The sequence below is a fragment of the Rhinatrema bivittatum genome, chromosome 13, assembly GCF_901001135.1.
Source record: "Rhinatrema bivittatum chromosome 13, aRhiBiv1.1, whole genome shotgun sequence".
NCBI lineage: Eukaryota > Metazoa > Chordata > Amphibia > Gymnophiona > Rhinatrematidae > Rhinatrema > Rhinatrema bivittatum.
Genome location: NC_042627.1, coordinates 53305608 through 53323245, shown reverse-complemented (window position 1 = coordinate 53323245; position 17638 = coordinate 53305608). Strand labels below are relative to the sequence as shown.

At 44.8% G+C, this 17638-nt stretch overlaps 1 protein-coding gene across 5 annotated transcripts in view; it reads right to left on the bottom strand.

Moving 5' to 3' along the window:
• MYO5C (myosin VC) overlaps positions 1–17638 on the bottom strand; it is a 180676-nt gene that overhangs the window by 73684 nt on the left and 89354 nt on the right. For all 5 annotated transcript variants that reach the window (XM_029575910.1, XM_029575909.1, XM_029575914.1 and 2 more), the window contains 5 exons: positions 7251–7337; positions 7060–7171; positions 5335–5546; positions 3340–3505; positions 77–223 (listed from right to left, as the gene is read on the bottom strand). In XM_029575910.1, coding sequence (XP_029431770.1) covers positions 77–223; positions 3340–3505; positions 5335–5546; positions 7060–7171; positions 7251–7337 — 724 coding nt within the window. The remainder of the gene's footprint in view (positions 1–76; positions 224–3339; positions 3506–5334; positions 5547–7059; positions 7172–7250; positions 7338–17638) is intronic.

Below are 17638 nucleotides of genomic sequence, written 5' to 3'. Positions count from 1 at the left end.
ACAAACAAAAAAAAGATTTCAGCACAAGTGAACATTTCCTGTTCGCCGTAGGTCCTCCTACTTAAGTCCAGAGTACCTGATCTTCGACTTTTTTCTGCAACCGTTGCACCCTATAGGAAAGCTGGATGTGCACCACGAAGCGGCGGATGCTTTGAAATCGGCGCCTGGCCAGCCACGCCCGGGCGTACTTCTGCAGTATTAAAGCCTTGTGTTCCTCCAGCATCTTTAAAATAAAACCCACAGGAGGAAAAAGGAAAAAAAACAAAACAGCTTTCAGACTCCTCTAGTTTCATTCTGCAGCTACAGTATCAGTACAAAAATCTTCAAATGGAGGTACTAAAACATGAAAAATAATATATATACACAAAACCACTGTCCTGCGGTTACTAAATGCACAGTTCTTGGAAGAGTTTGCTCTGTGCTTTTGGAGATAGATTTTCAGAGGCTTAGATGGGAGTTACAAGGGTAAATCTGGGACTTCCAGACTGAGCAATTCTATCTGCCTTTTACATATCCTTTTCTCACAGAGGTCAATGAGCACCCTCTAGCGTTGGCCCACATTTGGGGAATATAATGCCAAGAGATTTATAAGTAGTAAGACATTGCTTTTTCAACTGGCTTTTCATTCATGATTTTAAGAATTATTTTATTCTGTTTTATCTTGTATTATTTTTTAGCAAATGAGTTTTTGATGTTTGATTACTGTTTTATGATTCTCTTACCTTATTTCATTGGATTCTATTATTTTAAGGATCTCATTTGATTTGATTTTATGATCTTTTCTTTTAATTTAAAAAGATTTGAACGCCTCTTGCCTATCGATTTTGTACTGCGCACCAACTGTGTATATAGTTATTGTTATAGTTCAAGTACTTATCATATACCCATGGCTTCTAACCGTGGTTGTGTGTTTTATGTAAGGGCTCCTCCCAAACATTTGTTATATGTTACCTAGCTCACTATATTCTGTTTTATGTAAGGGCTCCGCCCAATGGTTTGTGTTTGCTGTAAACCGACGCGATGTGCAAACGGTCATCGGTATAAAAGAAACGTTAAATAAATAAATAAATAAATAAATTTAAAAAGATTTGTAATCTGCGTGCACCAATATTTGTGGAGAACATGAGAACATTCACATAGATCGAAAACATACAAAAACACACAAGTGAACAAAGCCAGGAAAATTAAAAAAAAAAAAAGTGCATGAAGAAAATGGAGGCTTCCAGACGTCCAACAACCCCATTCAAAAGCGCACTGAAACAGAAAGGTTTTCAGTGCCTTGCTGAATGTTTGTGGATCAGAAATGGATTGCAGCTGTTCAGGCAGGGAGTTCCAACAGAGGGAAGCGGCAATGAAAATTTCCCCTGGCAGGTTTTATCAAGGTGCACAAGTCGAAGCGAGGGAACCTCCAAATAAACCCCGATGAGAAGACCTCAGAGTGCGTGTCAGGTTGAAGAACCAGAGAATTGATCATAACCCACGGTGAAGGGGAATTCTTTTAGAGTTTGTGAATGAGCAAAATTAAACAGCATTTAGCAGAAGATCATCATAAAGACATAAAACAAGCAGCAGCTGTATTATAACAAACTTGCTCTTAATGTTAAAAAAACAAACAAAATGGAGGATGTAGCAAGAATATGTACTAGGGATGTGCAAACACAATATTTTTGATTCGGTTTGTCATTTCGGTATATTTTTGGGGGGGCAGGGGGCTTCGGTTCATTTAATGTTTAATCTCAGTTTAGCTCCTTTGTCAAACCAAAATCAACCTCACCAAAACCAAAAAAATGAAGCAAAAAAAACCAAACAAACCAAAAACCAGGGCCTCTCCAGCACCGCCCCCCCCCCCTACCCATACACCCTCCATTGTCACTGCCTCAGATCCTATATAGCCATACAAAGGAAAAGGTGTCAGATGGTCCCGAGACTGGTGCCATGTTGATGTCAAACTTGGCGCTGGTCTCAGTGTCAGCCAGGAGTGACTGGGAATCACTTCTACCCCTTTCTTCATTGGAGACCCCCATGGAAGCTGTGAGGTCCCTAGCTCAGGTGTAATTGTAATATATTGTGGGCAGAGGCGAAGGGAGGCTCCAGGACCAGAAGCAGCAGCAGTGGGGAGAGAGTACCTAGGAGGGTTTTTTATTTATTTATTTTTATATTTTAATGTTTTTTTGGGAGCAAACTAAAAATGTTCTGATATTTTCAGGCAAGTCTATTCTCCATTTGTTCTACAAAAACCATTCATTTATAAATGCACATCTCTAGTGCCTACTTTGCATCCTAGGCGTCATAGTGGATAACACATTGAAATCATCGGTTTAGTGTGCTGCGGCAGTCAAAAAAGCAAACAGAATGTTGGGAATTATTAGAAAGGGAATGGTGAATAAAACAGAAAATGTCATAATGCCTGTGGATCGCTCCATGGTGAGACCACACCTTGAATACTGTGTACAATTCTGGTCGCCACACCTCAAAAAAGATATAATTGTGATGGAGAAGGTACAGAGAAGGGCTACTAAAATGATAAGGGGAATAGAACAGCTCCCCTATGAGGAAAGACTAAAGAGGTTAGGACTTTTCAGCTTGAAAGAGAGACGGTTGAGGGGGGATATGATAGAGATGTTTAAAATTATGAGAGGTCTAGAACGGGTAGATGTGAATCGGTTATTTACTCTTTCGGATAATAGAAAGACTAGGGGCACTCCATGAAGTTAGCATGGGGCACATTTAAAACTAATCGGAGAAAGTTCTTTTTTACTCAACGCACAATTAAACTCTGGAATTTGTTGCCAGAGGATGTGGTTAGTGCAGTTAGTATAGCTGTGTTTAAAAAAGGATTGGATAAGTTCTTGGAGGAGAAGTCCATTACCTGCTATTAAGTTCACTTAGAGAATAGCCACTGCCATTAGCAATGGTAACATGGAATAGACTTAGCTTTTGGGTACTTGCCAGGTTCTTATGGCCTGGATTGGCCACTGTTGGAAACAGGATGCTGGGCTTGATGGACCCTTGGTCTGACCCAGTATGGCATTTTCTTATGTTCTTATGTTTTGGATGGCATAAGTGTGCACATGCACATTTAGCCCCTTAACAAGCCGATATTCAAATCACAAAATATGCAGGTACCTTGTCTGAATACTGGCTGGGCCTGTGGAGGCTAAAACATAGCTGCCTACAGTATCAGTCAGGTGATCTTTCACTATCTGCTGCAAAGGCTCCTTCTCAGGGTGAGGGACAGAAAAATAAACTCAAGCAAACATCTTTTGCCATTTCTAAATATTCAACATTCCAAAGTATTTTTTTTTGTTTCCATTCCCTTGGGTGTACAAATAGATTTACCTTTCGATATTTCTTCCTGGCTAAGTAACCCCGGATGAATGCCTGTATGGTTAAAGTAGCCACAAGGATGAGCTGGTAAAGCCGACGGACGAGGAACCCACGACTGTGCTTCTGAATAATTATAGCTGCCCAGGTATGCTTTAAAGCCGTTGCGCTGATGGCTTGCCTTAAATCAGAAAAGACAGAAAAAAGTTAGTTCTAGCTATCCTGCTCTGTTTACAATGTGCTGTACATGGACAGAATTTGTGCCCAGTATACTCCATAGTTTTGGGGATATCATCATAATTGCATAAGGCTCCATAAGCACAGTACACTGCATCAAGTGAAAAATATAATGGTCTACATCTTGCAGCTCTGTCAGGCAGCAACCAGGATGCCAAATAATTTTGCCATCAGCACAATCAGTTCCATAGTGTTACGCTTCAACATGCTGAAATTTTTTATGAAGTCATCCAAGAATTAAATTTTTCAAAAATAGATTTGGGATGTGAAATCTGATAATTAGGAACCTTATAAAATACTAGTCTAGACTGCAACAACACTACATGCTGGTGGAGAGGCTGCAAGTTATCCCTCACTATTGAATTAATGCACATCGTGGCTCACCTGCAGCCCAATCTCCTATTGCTCTCACAATCCTATTCTAAGAAAAGGCTAGAGCAGTGCTGAACAAGTTTGTGTACAATAAATGCTCACTAGAAAGCAGAGAGCACCAAACAGTTTTACTAGTGATAACATCTCGAGTGCAGATCACTGAAGCTTCACCTCCAGAGTAAATAACCGAGTTTTATACCCATATTTGCACCACTGAAATAAAACGGGGATGATTTCATTGAAAATTCTACATTTTTTTCCACCAAAGCTAAACTTTGATCTATCTGGCCCTTTCTGTTGAAGCATCTCTCTTTCTCTCTGTGTCCTATGAAGGGCTCATCTTTTCCTTAACTGGAAATTGGAAGATGGGAAGCAAGCTGAGACATTATTTTTAACTGATTTTGTGCTGCAGCAAGGGGACAGTTTGGAACAGTCAATTCCACAGCACTACTGGAGGAGGAGGCAGGTTTCAGTGTACAGAAGAGAGATATGCTTTACAGGACTGTGCTGCCTCGCACTACCCCCATGCTCTAAGTAATGGCTCGTGGGTATACTGTTAGAACAGATGTACCAAATAAAGAATACTTTTTTTTTTTTTTTTTTAACTTGACTCTTGTACTGTCTACAGAACTCTGCACAGGGGTGGATTCCCGCTGAGACCGGCCCGGGGATTCGCTGCCCAGACTGGCCCAGGAGATATCAAGTGACTAGAGCAACCGGCCCTCCGGGGGATGCCCGATCCCCCGATAGGGCAATCCGCCCCTGACTCTGCATGTTATTCATGAAAGGAACAAGTCGTCCCACAGAGAACAAAAGCAACCCACTTTCTGGGACATACAAATGCCCTCAACATGTGAGTGGACTCAAAATAATATAGCCTGCTAGGATCTCCTTGCATCCTCCCGAAGGCCTGAAAATTTGGTGGCAATAGGACACTAAACACCAAGAGGTCAATACTGAGCCGCAGGCACTTGCTAAGTTAGCTGGATAAACTTATCCAGCTAACTGAAACAGGATACTCAGTGGCAGAGGTGCACAGTTGAACATACCTGGCTTAATTCAAAATTTGCCATACGTTTAGCTGATTTGCGGCATAACTAAATTCATCCAGCTAACTTAGCTGCATAACTTCCAGCTAACTTAGCTGCATATCAAATATCAGTGTTAACTGGATAGCTCTGAGCCACCCAGGAATGCCCCTGGAGAAATCAGAACATGTCAGACAGGAAACGCAGAAACCTCAGTTTGTCCGACTAAGTTCTGAAATTAGCCGGGCAAAGTGTTAAAATACAGACCCAAAAAGTTATTGGGAGGTGACACACGGACACACACACACACACAGGCAGGATGATCACATAAGCCTTTTTCCCTTTTTGAAGCAGGATATAAATAGCTGGTTACCGCACAGCCCTCTGTCCCCGGAAATACTGCTGTATTATAATGGCAGCTTGTCTTGCACGATGGAACTTCTTCCTCTGAACCCAGCCACGCATGTTCTTTTGGATCATAATACACGCGTTCCTTAATTTATCCGACCTGAGCTTTTCCAAATATGCAACCTGGCCTGCTCTGAAGAAAATTTTGGTTCTACCAAATTGATACTGGTTAGGATCCTAAGAAAGAGAAGAAGATATACTTATTAATGAAAACTCACATTTTGTTAACAGTAAAACCACCCCTTACAACTTTGGAGGCATTTTTTTCTAATTGGCCTGTACTGCTTGTAGCCCTCCCCACCCCGAGTACTTTGCAACTGCAGGCCTGCAAGCAAATTTTCAAAGGGAAAAACTCTCCACGGCATTTCCCTAACAAAATTCAGAGCTGCGGGTACTCCTGTACCAGTGGACTTTGCATCTTCTTTACAGCAGGTGCGAAGTTGGCACCATAAATCACACAGAGGGATTCCAAAATTAAATCCCTGCGTGCAGTCTGCTGGATCTCCAGCCCTGCCCCTTCGTGGCACAGGGAAGAGTTATCCATGCTGTGAAACAGCCCAGGTACTGTACTCACAGAGACGAAGGGACATTTTCAAAGAGGTAAAAGCCTGGCATAAGCGCCAAAGGTGAAGGAGAGTGGATGCTCTTCTTTCTGTGTCTTTGCTGATTTGTATTTTGATGTTCTGTTTTTTGTACACTGCATTGGACCGCTGGTTCAGTTGGAGGGGCAAGGCAAGAAGCATGTTTAAATAAAACATTTGAAAATTGCCCCCTCTTTTTTCCTAAGTAGTAAGTTCTTACAGAATTAATAAAAGTCATTGCAGGCCAGAGCCATTGGCCAAACTCTGCTTGCAGCTGGACAGCTTTGAAGCTTTATGGAGCCAACTTAAGAAGCAGCAAAGGCATTTTGGAAAACAAAAAACTGTTCAGACATTCTCAGCCTGCTTAATGTGAAGAAACCACCATATTAATTCACACTGGCCCGGCACCAAAAACATGAGAACATCATCATCTCAATCCAAGATGTGTAAGATACAACTGACCTCGTAGTGGTGGTGTGATGGTGGGGGGACAGTCTAAGGCACAGAGCACAAAAACACTGCAAAGCAGGCAGATGGATGGTGAAATTCTCAGCTGCTAATATACAGCCAGGGCTGTCGGAAGGGGTAGGAAAACCAAGCACTCACCTGGGGCGCGAGGCTGAGTGATAGGCCACACGCCATCAGTACAGCAATAGTAATCTCCTGTGTGTCTGTGTCATATGAAGCTCCCTCTAACCCACTTCCCCTTGGCCAGATACAACATCAGAGGGGGACCCTATGACTGCCAGGGACACAGTTTTGCAGAGTGATGGTCCTGCATATCTCTCTTTATAAGTATGCATATAAACAATCAAAGCCTAAAACCACCAATGTAAAATTGCATATAAATGTAGGAGAACAAATAAGGTAAGAGAGAGAACTAAAGATCGGATGGACTAATGGGTAAGAGAACCAGGAGTAGTCATTACAAGCTGAGTGTGGTGTCTGACGTGGCCTCAGGTTTGACATCAGGGAGAAATATTTCACTGGGTATTAAGTTGCTTTGCTACAGAATAAAAAATAAGCAAAAAAAAGGAGGAAGAAACTTTTCACATATCGTGCTCAAAGCTCAGAACCAGTACATTGGGAATTAGCACAGACAGACTGACCTGGATTAGCCTCTGCAAAACAATCTTGCAAATCTGTTTCTTGTCATTACACGAAAGTTCTTGCTGTGTCATGAGAATGCTGTAACGGCCAAAAAATTCAATATACGTCCACCTAGGAGACAGCAGCAAACACCATCGTAAACAAAAGCGCAATTTTTCTGAAGATACGAGCATTAGCAGTGAAAGGGTACCTGGAAGGATAGCTCTGGGCGCTGATTCGAATCGTCTCCAAAACTCCACAAGCTCTCAGTTGCTGAACAACTCTTCTGGAGTCATATCTGAGATACAAAAATCATCATTTACATTTGGGGCAGTTTTTCACCCAATACAGAATCGAAGGAAGGTGACTACCCTCACCACAAACTATCTATAGACAAGAGACAGTGGGGCAGAAAAAAACCTCAAGAATTTCTTTTAATCGTAATTTTCAGAGCATGTAGCTCTTTCACAAAGTTTGGCAGTATCTGATGATACATCTAAAAATTATGAATTAAAGGAACATAAGAACATAAGAAAATGCCATACTGGGTCAGACCAAGGGTCCATCAAGCCCAGCATCCTGTTTCCAACAGTGGTCAATCCAGGCCATAACAACCTGGCAAGTACCCAAAAACTAAGTCTATTCCATGTTACCATTGCTAATGGCAGTGGCTATTCTCTAAATGAACTTAATAGCAGGTAATGGACTTCTCCTCCAAGAACTTATCCAACCCTTTTTTAAACACAGCTATACTAATTTCACTAACCACATCCTCTGGCAACAAATTCCAGAGTTTAATTGTGCGTTGAGTAAAAAAGAACTTTCTCCAATTAGTTTTAAATGTGCCCCATGCTAACTTCATGGAGTGCCCCCTAGTCTTTCTATTATCCGAAAGAGTAAATAACCGATTCACATCTACCCGTTCTAGACCTCTCATAATTTTAAACATCTTTATCATATCCCCCCTCAGCAGTCTCTTCTCTAAGCTGAAAAGTCCTAACCTCTTTAGTCTTTCCTCATAGGGGAGCTGTTCCATTCCCCTTATCATTTTGGTAGCCCTTCTCTGTACCTTCTCCATCGCAATTATATCTTTTTTGAGATGCGGCGACCAGAACTGTACACAGTATTCCAGGTGCGTTCTCACCATGGAGTGATACAGAGGCATTATGACATTTTCCGTTTTATTCACCATTCCCTTTCTAATCATTCCCAACATTCTGTTTGCTTTTTTGACTACCGCAGCACACTGAACCAACGATTTCAATGTGTTATCCACTATGACGCCTAGATCTCTTTCTTGGGTTGTAGCACCTAATATGGAACCTAACATTGTGTAACTATAGCATGGGTTATTTTTCCCTATATGCATCACCTTGCACTTATCCACATTAAATTTCATCTGCCATTTGGATGCCCAATTTTCCAGTCTCACAAGGTCTTCCTGAAATTTATCACAATCTGCTTTTGATTTAACTACTCTGAACAATTGTGTGTCATCTGCAAATTTGATTATCTCACTCGTCGTATTTCTTTCCAGATCATTTATAAATATATTAAAAAGTAAGGGTCCCAATACAGATCCCTGAGGCACTCCACTGTCCACTCCCTTCCACTGAGAAAACTGTCCATTTAATCCTACTCTCTGTTTCCTGTCTTTTAGCCAGTTTGCAATCCACGAAAGGACATCGCCACCTATCCCATGACTTTTTACTTTTCCTAGAAGCCTCTCATGAGGAACTTTGTCAAACGCCTTCTGAAAATCCAAGTATACTACATCTACTGGTTCACCTTTATCCACATGTTTATTAACTCCATCAAAAAAGTGAAGCAGATTTGTGAGGTAAGACTTGCCTTGGGTAAAGCCATGCTGACTTTGTTCCATTAAACCTAAAGTCTGAAAACACAAGGACGCCTGAGATTTTTTTCTGCCCTATTGTCTCTTGTTCATAAGCAGTTTTTCACCCAACATTATCCCAAGTCATTCATTTATTGACTATTGCATTTTACAAAAAAGGAAATGCTAAACAGGTTTCCCTTTACTAAAGAAGGGAAGACTATGGTTGAAAAATGCTAGCAAATGTTCAATTAGCTTGAATCCTTCTCCCTTTTATGTTTTAGGTCATGTCAAAGTGTGCAAACATTATTGGAGCACAACAGTCAATCAACTCCTGTGGGAAAAGTGTCAAATTAACAAATGTAGGAAAAAAGCGTTTGCACAAAAAAATAAACCAACCAACCTGGGATTTTGTACGTGACTTAGCAATTTTCTATTTTTCAAGACGTTATGCCGAATTTTTTGTGTGGGTAGTATTTGGCTAAGGGCTGAATGTACTAGGTTTTGAAGTGCTGCAGTTTCTTCGATGTTCCTTGCCGGACTGGCCATATGGGGGTTCGGTGTGGAGGTAGCCGCGGCTCCCGTCACTCCTCCAACTTCTCCGAATATCGATACCTTGTCCTCCTCGTCCGCTTCGGTTTGCAGGGACTCTCCTCTCTCCTGGAGAGCTCGCGATGTTTCACTCTGCTCCTCCCCCAGACGAGCTTTCGGAGGTGTCGGCGTCTCGGGTGCCCCCGGGCTCAGCGAAATCTCTTCGGCCTTGGACTGTGAAGCGAGCTCCTGCTCCGCAGTCCCAGCGGCCCTCGCCTCCAGTGTCTTCAGAGTGGGATTGAAGAATCTTTCGATCTTTGGCTGCGGTAAAACTCCTTCTTCTTTAGAGGTAATATTCTCTTTGACTCGAGCCTTACGCTTCGAGTATGGCATTATTTTAGAAGTTTAGGAGGTAGAGGAAATTTATATAGGTAAAATTCTTCAGACCAAGAACAGAGCAACCCTTCAAGACGTCCTATGCGTCGGCCATCTTGGTCTAGAATGGGGGGGGGGGCTGAATGTACTAAGCTTGGTCTCCTGCAGACACAAGGGACAGACTCACAGGGACAATAAATTTCCACATATTGGCACGTGTGCATCAGTGTGCACCCAGGGACGCAGCCATTTTATAACTTGCACATGTATATTATAAAATACCCTGGTCGTGCGCCTAATTTTAAGTGGACGTGAATCAGAGTGAGATGTGCATGCAGCGAGAGATATGCGTGTATTTGGGAGACTTGTTCGTGCATCCCCTAATTGACATATGTGCCGGGCTTTTAAAATTCACCTTTAAGGCTTTGCTCTTATTATGTACATATGGAACAAGTCCTTGATATGAATCAGGCTCCAAAATGGGAAAAACCTTGTAAATTTGTCTGGTCCAAAATGAGCCACTAGCTTTAAAACAGAATAACGTAAATGATGTCTCATGGGCCAAAGAAAACCACTCTCTCTTTTTCATGACAAAATGACTTCTTAACAAAAAGCTCTTTATTTCATAACTGGGGGGAGGGGGGGTAAGCTCAAAACAGGAATTCAGGTCCCCTCCCCATACCCTGCTGAGCCCACTGGAATCCATGCTCCGGGTAATTCTCCCTCCAAGGTTCAGCAGAAGGTTAAGGGGCGGATTTTAAAACCCCTGCGCCGGCGCGCGCAGAGCCCCGGGACGCGCGTAAGTCCCGGGGCTTCCTGTCGGGGGCATGGCGGGATGACGCAGCGTTTAGGGGGCGGGGCATTTCGGGGGCGGCGACGTGGGCATGGTTTCGGCCCGGGACCGGACCTCGGAGCGGGGCAGCCGGCCGACGCGCGCAAAGTTACGCCTGCTTTCAGCAGGCGTAACTTTGCCGACAAAGGTAAGGGGGGGGGTGGGTTAGGTAGGGGAAGGTGGGGGGAGGGGGGAGGGCGGAGGGAACTGGCAGCGCACGCTGGGCTCGGCGCGCATAGGTTGCACAAATGTGCACCCCCTTGCGTGCGCCGACCCCGGATTTTATAAGATACGCGCGGCTACGCACGTATCTTATAAAATCCAGCGTACTTTTGTTCGCGCCTGCTGCGCGAACAAAAGTACGCGCTCGCGCAAGTATTTAAAATCTGCCCCTTAGTGTCCAGTGGCAGCTCAAAACTAACGGCCAATATTGCAGACATTTTTGTGTCATTTTCTGGGAGGATTTCAAGGCTGAAATACGGCTTTAAAACGGATTATGCTTGGGGAGAACGATCGCTCCATTTACCAGGACAGATTATGATTTATGCATGTACACTGACCATTTGAAAACTGCTCTCCCTCAATATGGCTAAACGTACTCCTGGTCTTCTAACAACCCCCCCCCCCCTTCTGGCCGAATTTAGGGGAGGCATTCCCGGGGCTGTGCTTTGGGCTGGATTGGAAATGAATATTTATCCTTTTTAATTCCGCAATTGGTCCTAGTTGACCAGCCCCTCTCTTCTCTGCCTCTTTTGTTCCCCCTTTTATTGATTGGTTATTGTTCTATGTAAAACTAAGTTCCTATTATTGATTGTTCTCTGCAAAGCTAGTTTACGTATTAATGATTGTTCTTGGTTCTCTGTAAAGCTCATTAGCTGCATTTTGTTTACTGTGAACCAATGAGATGTTCTCAACGTTCTTCGGTATATAAAAGCTTATAAATAAATATATAAATAAATATGCCTAGACTTGAAAATACAATCTACGAGCGTCCCTCTCCATTGAAAATCTACCCGGACAACAAGGCATCAGCAGAAGTCCGCAGGTATTCTGCTCGAAACTTGATGATGAGTGTCCGGATAAAAAGGACCCAGTTGGACAGTCTGAAAACTGACAGATATCAATGCACTTTTGTCATGTGAATATATTTATCCTTCCCTCCTGGAACACAGACATATCATCAAAAACAGGCTACAAAAGGGAACCTAATCAAATAAAATCATAACACAAAAGTTTCATTTACTTGTGTAGAATTGAAAATACAATACTTTGAGATCAATATTCAAAGGAGTTTTGCAATCTGTATCCAGATAATGACTTAGCCAAATAAAAATTTAACTGGATAAAATGTATCCAGATAAATTGGAGGTGTTCCAGGGCAGCCTTAACTTAGCCAGATAACTTATTCCAATATTGTTAGCCGAACAATTTATTCAGCTAAACCTAGACATGCCTCAGACTACAGTTAAACTTATCTGAGAACATGTGCCAGGGTAACTAACCTCAACTGACTTGTAGCACCGCATGAGCGGTCTTTGGCTTACCAGAGAACAGAGAAGTCTGAACTCTGATTATTCCTGCACAAAGTTTTATTATTTGCAAGGCAAACGAACAAAAAGAAAAGCCTGCTTACCACTGCAGTGCTTGAAACAAAAAGGTAGCGATAATACACAAGTAGTTCAGCATAGTTCCTGATTCCCTTCTGTCTAGGGCATCCTGTTCCCTCCAGCTCAGCTTCTTTATCTTCCTGCTAAGGGAAACGCCCTAGTACCAGGATTTCCTTCCTGTGTGTGGCTTAAGGTGGACTAAACAAGATCCCTGGGGCTGGTCCCTTAAGGTGTTCTGAGGCTCCCTACTATACACTCTGTCACATGGCTAAATTCAAAATATTGCTGGATAAGTGCTGAAAAAAGGAAAATTAGTTCTCACCTGATAATTTTCGTTCCTGTAGTACCAAGTATCAGTCCAGACCGTGGCTAAAGCCCCCGTTCCAACAGGTAGAGACAGACCAGAGTTCTGAGGCTTGCCCATATAAGGACGGAACCCACCCAGGAACCCTCAGTATAACTATTATCAAAGCAGAAAGGTATAAGATCAAGCAAGTAACAAGATAACTATAAATGTAATTTAAACCAACAAATAACAGTACAATTGAATGAACTGTGTAAACTAAACGCTCTTGTATAACTACCCCTGATTATCGTAACGATGCTTCCGGTGCCTATAAGCAAAATCCAGGAAGACGATGCAGGAATCAAAGAAATCCTATAAGAAGGAAAAAAGACAAAAAATACCTGGAAAAAGATTTGAGCGGACAGAAAAGAACGGGCGGGTGCCTGGACTGATCCTTGGTACTACAGGAACGAAAATTATCAGGTAAGAACTAATTTTCCTTTCCCTGTACATACCAGGATCAGTCCAGACCGTGGGATGTCCCAAAGCTTCCCTACAAAGGGTGGGACCCAGATAGTCCCGCTCGAAGAACCTGCCGACCAAAAGAACCAAAGACTGGAGCCTGAACATCGAGGTGGTTGTGACGAGAAAAAGTATGAAGGGATTTCCATGTAGCTGCCCTACAAATTTCCTGTAGCGACACAGATTGAGACTCCGCCCAAGCGGTTGCTTGAGAACGCAAAGAATGAGCTTTTAGGCCTTCAGGAACTGCTCGGCCCTTGCAAATGTAAGCAGAGGAAATCGCATCCTTCAACCAGCAAGCGATCATAGCTTTAGAAGCTTGCTTCCCCCTGTTGGGTCAACTCCACAGGGCAAAAAAAATGATCAGAGACACGAAAATCATTGGTGACCTCAAGATAACGCAATAAGACTCGCTTAAGATCACCACCACCAGAGGCTGCGATATCCTCTGGAGAAAAAACGGGAAGTTCGACGGACTGGTTAATATGAAAAGACAAAAACAACCTTAGGTAAAAAAGAAGGTACGGTCTTGAGAGAGACGCCAGAGTCCGAAAAATGCAAGAAAAGGTCTCTACAAGATAGAGCTTGAAGCTCGGACACTCTCCTGGCTGAACAGATAGCATCCAGGAAAACAGTCTTGATAAACAAGTCTTTGAGAGTGGTACGACAAAGAGGTTCGAACAGAGTCGTACAAAGAGCTCGAAGAACACAATAGACCAAATAGGCGGCTTTAGATGCTTAGCGACTCTGAGAAAACGAACAACATCCGGATGAGAGGCTACCAGCCGACCTTCAATGGAACCCAGGAGGGAACCAAGTGCCGAGACCTGAACACGCAGGGAGCTGACCGAAAGACCCTTGGAGAAACCTCGCTGAAGAAAAGAGAGTATCACCACAACAGAAGGGGAACGAGCGGAAACCCCCAAAACCTCGCAGACATTTTCAAAAACCTTCCAGACCCGGACAAAGGTAAGCTAAGCTGACTGCTTACGAGCCCTAAGGAGGGTAGCAATGACCTCTTCCTTATATCCTCTGCGTCTCAATCGTCTCCATTCAAAAGCCATGTCGCTAGACAAAAGCAATCCACCTGGTTGAAAAATATGGGACCCTGACGCAGGAGATGGGGCAGATGACCGAGACGAAGAGGGCCGTCCACAGTAAGATTCACTAGGTCCGCGAACCAAGGCCATCAGGGCCATTCGGGGGCCACGAGAATGACTGGTCCACGATGGAGCTCTATTCTCCTAAGAACCTTCCCCACTAACGGCCACGGTGGGAACACAAAGAAGAACATCGGAGGGCCAGGGAAGAACCAGCGCATCCACTCCCTTTGAGCAATGCTCCCTCCACAGACTGAAGAACCGGGGAGCCTTGGCGTTGGCTAGCGTCGCCATGAGGTCTAGGTGAGGGGGACCCCACCTGCGCACGATTAGATCCATAGCTATGTCTGACAACTCCCACTCGCCGGCATCGAGATGTTGTCGACTGAGGAAGTCGGCTTGGACATTCTCCTTGCCTGCTATGTGGGAAGCTGCCAGGCAATCCAAGTGCCTCTCTGCCCAGAGAAAAAGCTTGCTGGCCTCTAGCACCATTAGACAACTTCGAGTCCCCCCTTGTCGATTTATGTAAGTCACCATGGTGGAATTCTCTGATAGCACTCGGACCGCTTTGTCGCGAATCAGAGGAAGAAAAAAACTTGAGGGCCAGGCGAACCACTCTGGCTTCTAGACAATTGATGTGTCACCGAGACTGGGACAGGGACCAGAAACCTTGAGCCACATGGGATTGGTAGACAGCCCCCCATCCGGAGAGGCTGGCATCCATAGTTACTATGACCCAGGAGGGAGTCAAAAGAGGCATCCCCTTGAGAAGGTGAGCCGGGGAGAACCACCATTGTATATTGGCGATGGTAGAGACGGAGCAAGGTAGAATCTCCTGATACTGTTCCGACTTCGGCTTCCAATGGGACAACAATGCTCTCTGTAAGGGACACATATGAGCAAACGCCCAGGGGGATGAGATCGATCGTGGAAGCCATGGTCCCTAGAACCTGCAGGTAATCCCACGCCGTGGGAAGCGGAAGAGTGACGAAAGGAATGGGACCAAGACTGGGACCTGGACAAGCCTCCCCTGGGAAAGGAGCCGCGGGCTCTGCCAGCGTAATGGCGGTTCCCCCTGAAGCGAGAGCGAGTCGGGAAAAAGACTTTGACTGTTTGGGACGGTCCTCTGGCAGCTTATGGACTTTGTTTCCACCCAAGGACTTATTAAGCTGTTCCAGGTCCTAACGCAGAAACCATAGCCTTAGCTTGAACCCGAAGCATGTCATAAAGGGCATCGGCACCATAGGCTATAGCACCCTCTAAACGCCCACTGCATGAGACTGCTGCAAATAGTCGCCTGGACTCCAAGCACTAAGACCTCAAAAATGCATTTCAAATAAAATTCAAGCTTACGGTCTTGCACATCTTGCAATGCAGTAGCGCCCACCATGGGAATGGTAGTACGTTTTGTAACAGCAGTGACAGAAGAATCTACTTTAGGGATTTTTTTTTTTTTTAACATGTCCAGGCAGTCCTCAGGGAGCGGGTATAGCTTATCCATAGCCCTACCAACTCGGAGGCCCGCCTCCGGGGACTCCCATTCCCTGAGGAGAAGCAGGCGGTGCATAGGGTGAAATGGGAAAGTACGTGGTAACGCCCTGAGTCCTGCCAGGACCGGGTCCGCATTTGGTGTCATTGCAACTGCCACAGAGTCAAAGGGAGGCGGGGGGGGGGGGGTCTGCTGGGGGAGGGGGAACACCTGGAACCACCCGAACCCTAACCGGACCCTGTGGGTCCGGAACCATATCAGGAGACCGCACAGGGGGGAGGGAAACCACTGAGGGGGTTTATCTCCCTTTGTAAACTTGCTAAATAAGACTCATGTAATAAAAAGCACAAAATCCGATGAAAAACAGGTCCGTGCTGATTTTTTTGTGGAAGGGGGGGAGGAGGCGGGAGAGGTGAGGGGGGGGTCATAGCCCCTCGAGAGCGAACCGGGCTCAAATCGGGGGGAAAATCGGATCCCCAGCCCCCGGAGAAGCAGGAAGTGTTTCATCTGAAACACCCAAAATGGCCGCCACTGACGCGCGTTCCCGGGACGGGAACGGCTTGAAAATCGTCGGGGAGCCCGTCCCAGAGGTCTAAAAGGTGGCAGTTCAATAGAGGAGCCCTCACCCCCTGAAATGCACATTGAACCTACCCCTTCGCGGGAGAGTCGGGAGGCCGACTCTCCAAAGGCTAAACAGCAAGATGGCTGAGGCATAGAGCAGGGAAGCAGCCGCTAAGGTAATTAAAAACAGCTGAGCAGGGAGCCCCTGAGGAGCTGGGCGGGAGATTGAACCCTGATCCCTCCTCACAAAATAAACTGCTGCCTTTTATTTATTTGATTAAATAAAGTATATAAAATATATATTCTGTGAAAGTGAGGTTTGTTTGTTTTTTTTTGGTAAATAAATAATTCACAGAAGCAGGGGCATGAAAAGTCATCCCTGAAGGCTCAACCGAGGCATGTGCATCTCTGGGCACGGCAGCAGTAAACGAGGGGAGAGGGACTGGCACCACCAGTATCACCCACACTAGGTCACCAGGAAGGGAACCTAGGCTGACAGAAATCAAGGGGCAAAGCCCCCCTAGGAATCCCAAGAGCGAGAGAGACAAAACTGTCTGCCCTGACACAGTTAGTCAGAGAAAACTGACAAAAAGAAATTTTATTTTTTTTTTATAATAATTAAGAAGTAAACTAAAAATGTACTTGTGTGAGCTTGCCCCAGAGAAGAAGAAGAAAGACTCAGAGGGCAAGCTAAACAGGGAACCAAGGGGTAAGCTGATCCACCTGCTGGAGACAGACAAATTCTGAGGGTTCCTGGGTGGGTTCCGTCCTTATATGGGCAAGCCTCAGAACTCTGGTCTGTCTCCACCTGCTGGAATGGGAGCTTTACCCACGGTCTGGACTGATCCTGATACGTACAGGGAAAAAATATATACACAAAAAAATATCATATTGTGGGTCAGAATTCCTGATCCTGTACCCTCACCCCGCTAAAGGATTAAAACTGATGCTCTTAGCACCCAATCCTTCTCCCTTTCCCCTTCTTCCAAATGACTTTACATGCTGTAGGCCTCCTCAGGCCAAAAAGCTTCCCTATCCCCAAATTATGACTTTTTGTGGCCTCCAGGCCCCCTTCAAAAGCCTTCCTCCCCACCCACTAGCCTACTGGGAACCCTCTCACTCCACTCAGCACTCCCTGAAGCCCCCCAGGCTGTCAGGGGGCATAACAGGATCCTTCCACTCCCAATGATATCCAGCGGTGCTTTGACAGCTTATGTTGCTAGGCTCCACCGGGAGCTTGAGGATCTTAACCAAGCTTCTGCAGCTTGGGGGATCTGGGGAATACCGGAAGGGGCAGGAGAGTTCCGGATCAGGTTAAGGGTGAGAGGATGGGCTTTTCAGAGGGGGCCCGCAGCCCACAAATTAATTCTAAATTTAGGGATGGGGAGACTCCTCAGACAAACAGGTCCACAATGTGTAAAATCTTTTGGGATCAAACACCATGGCCCACATTAGTTATAAT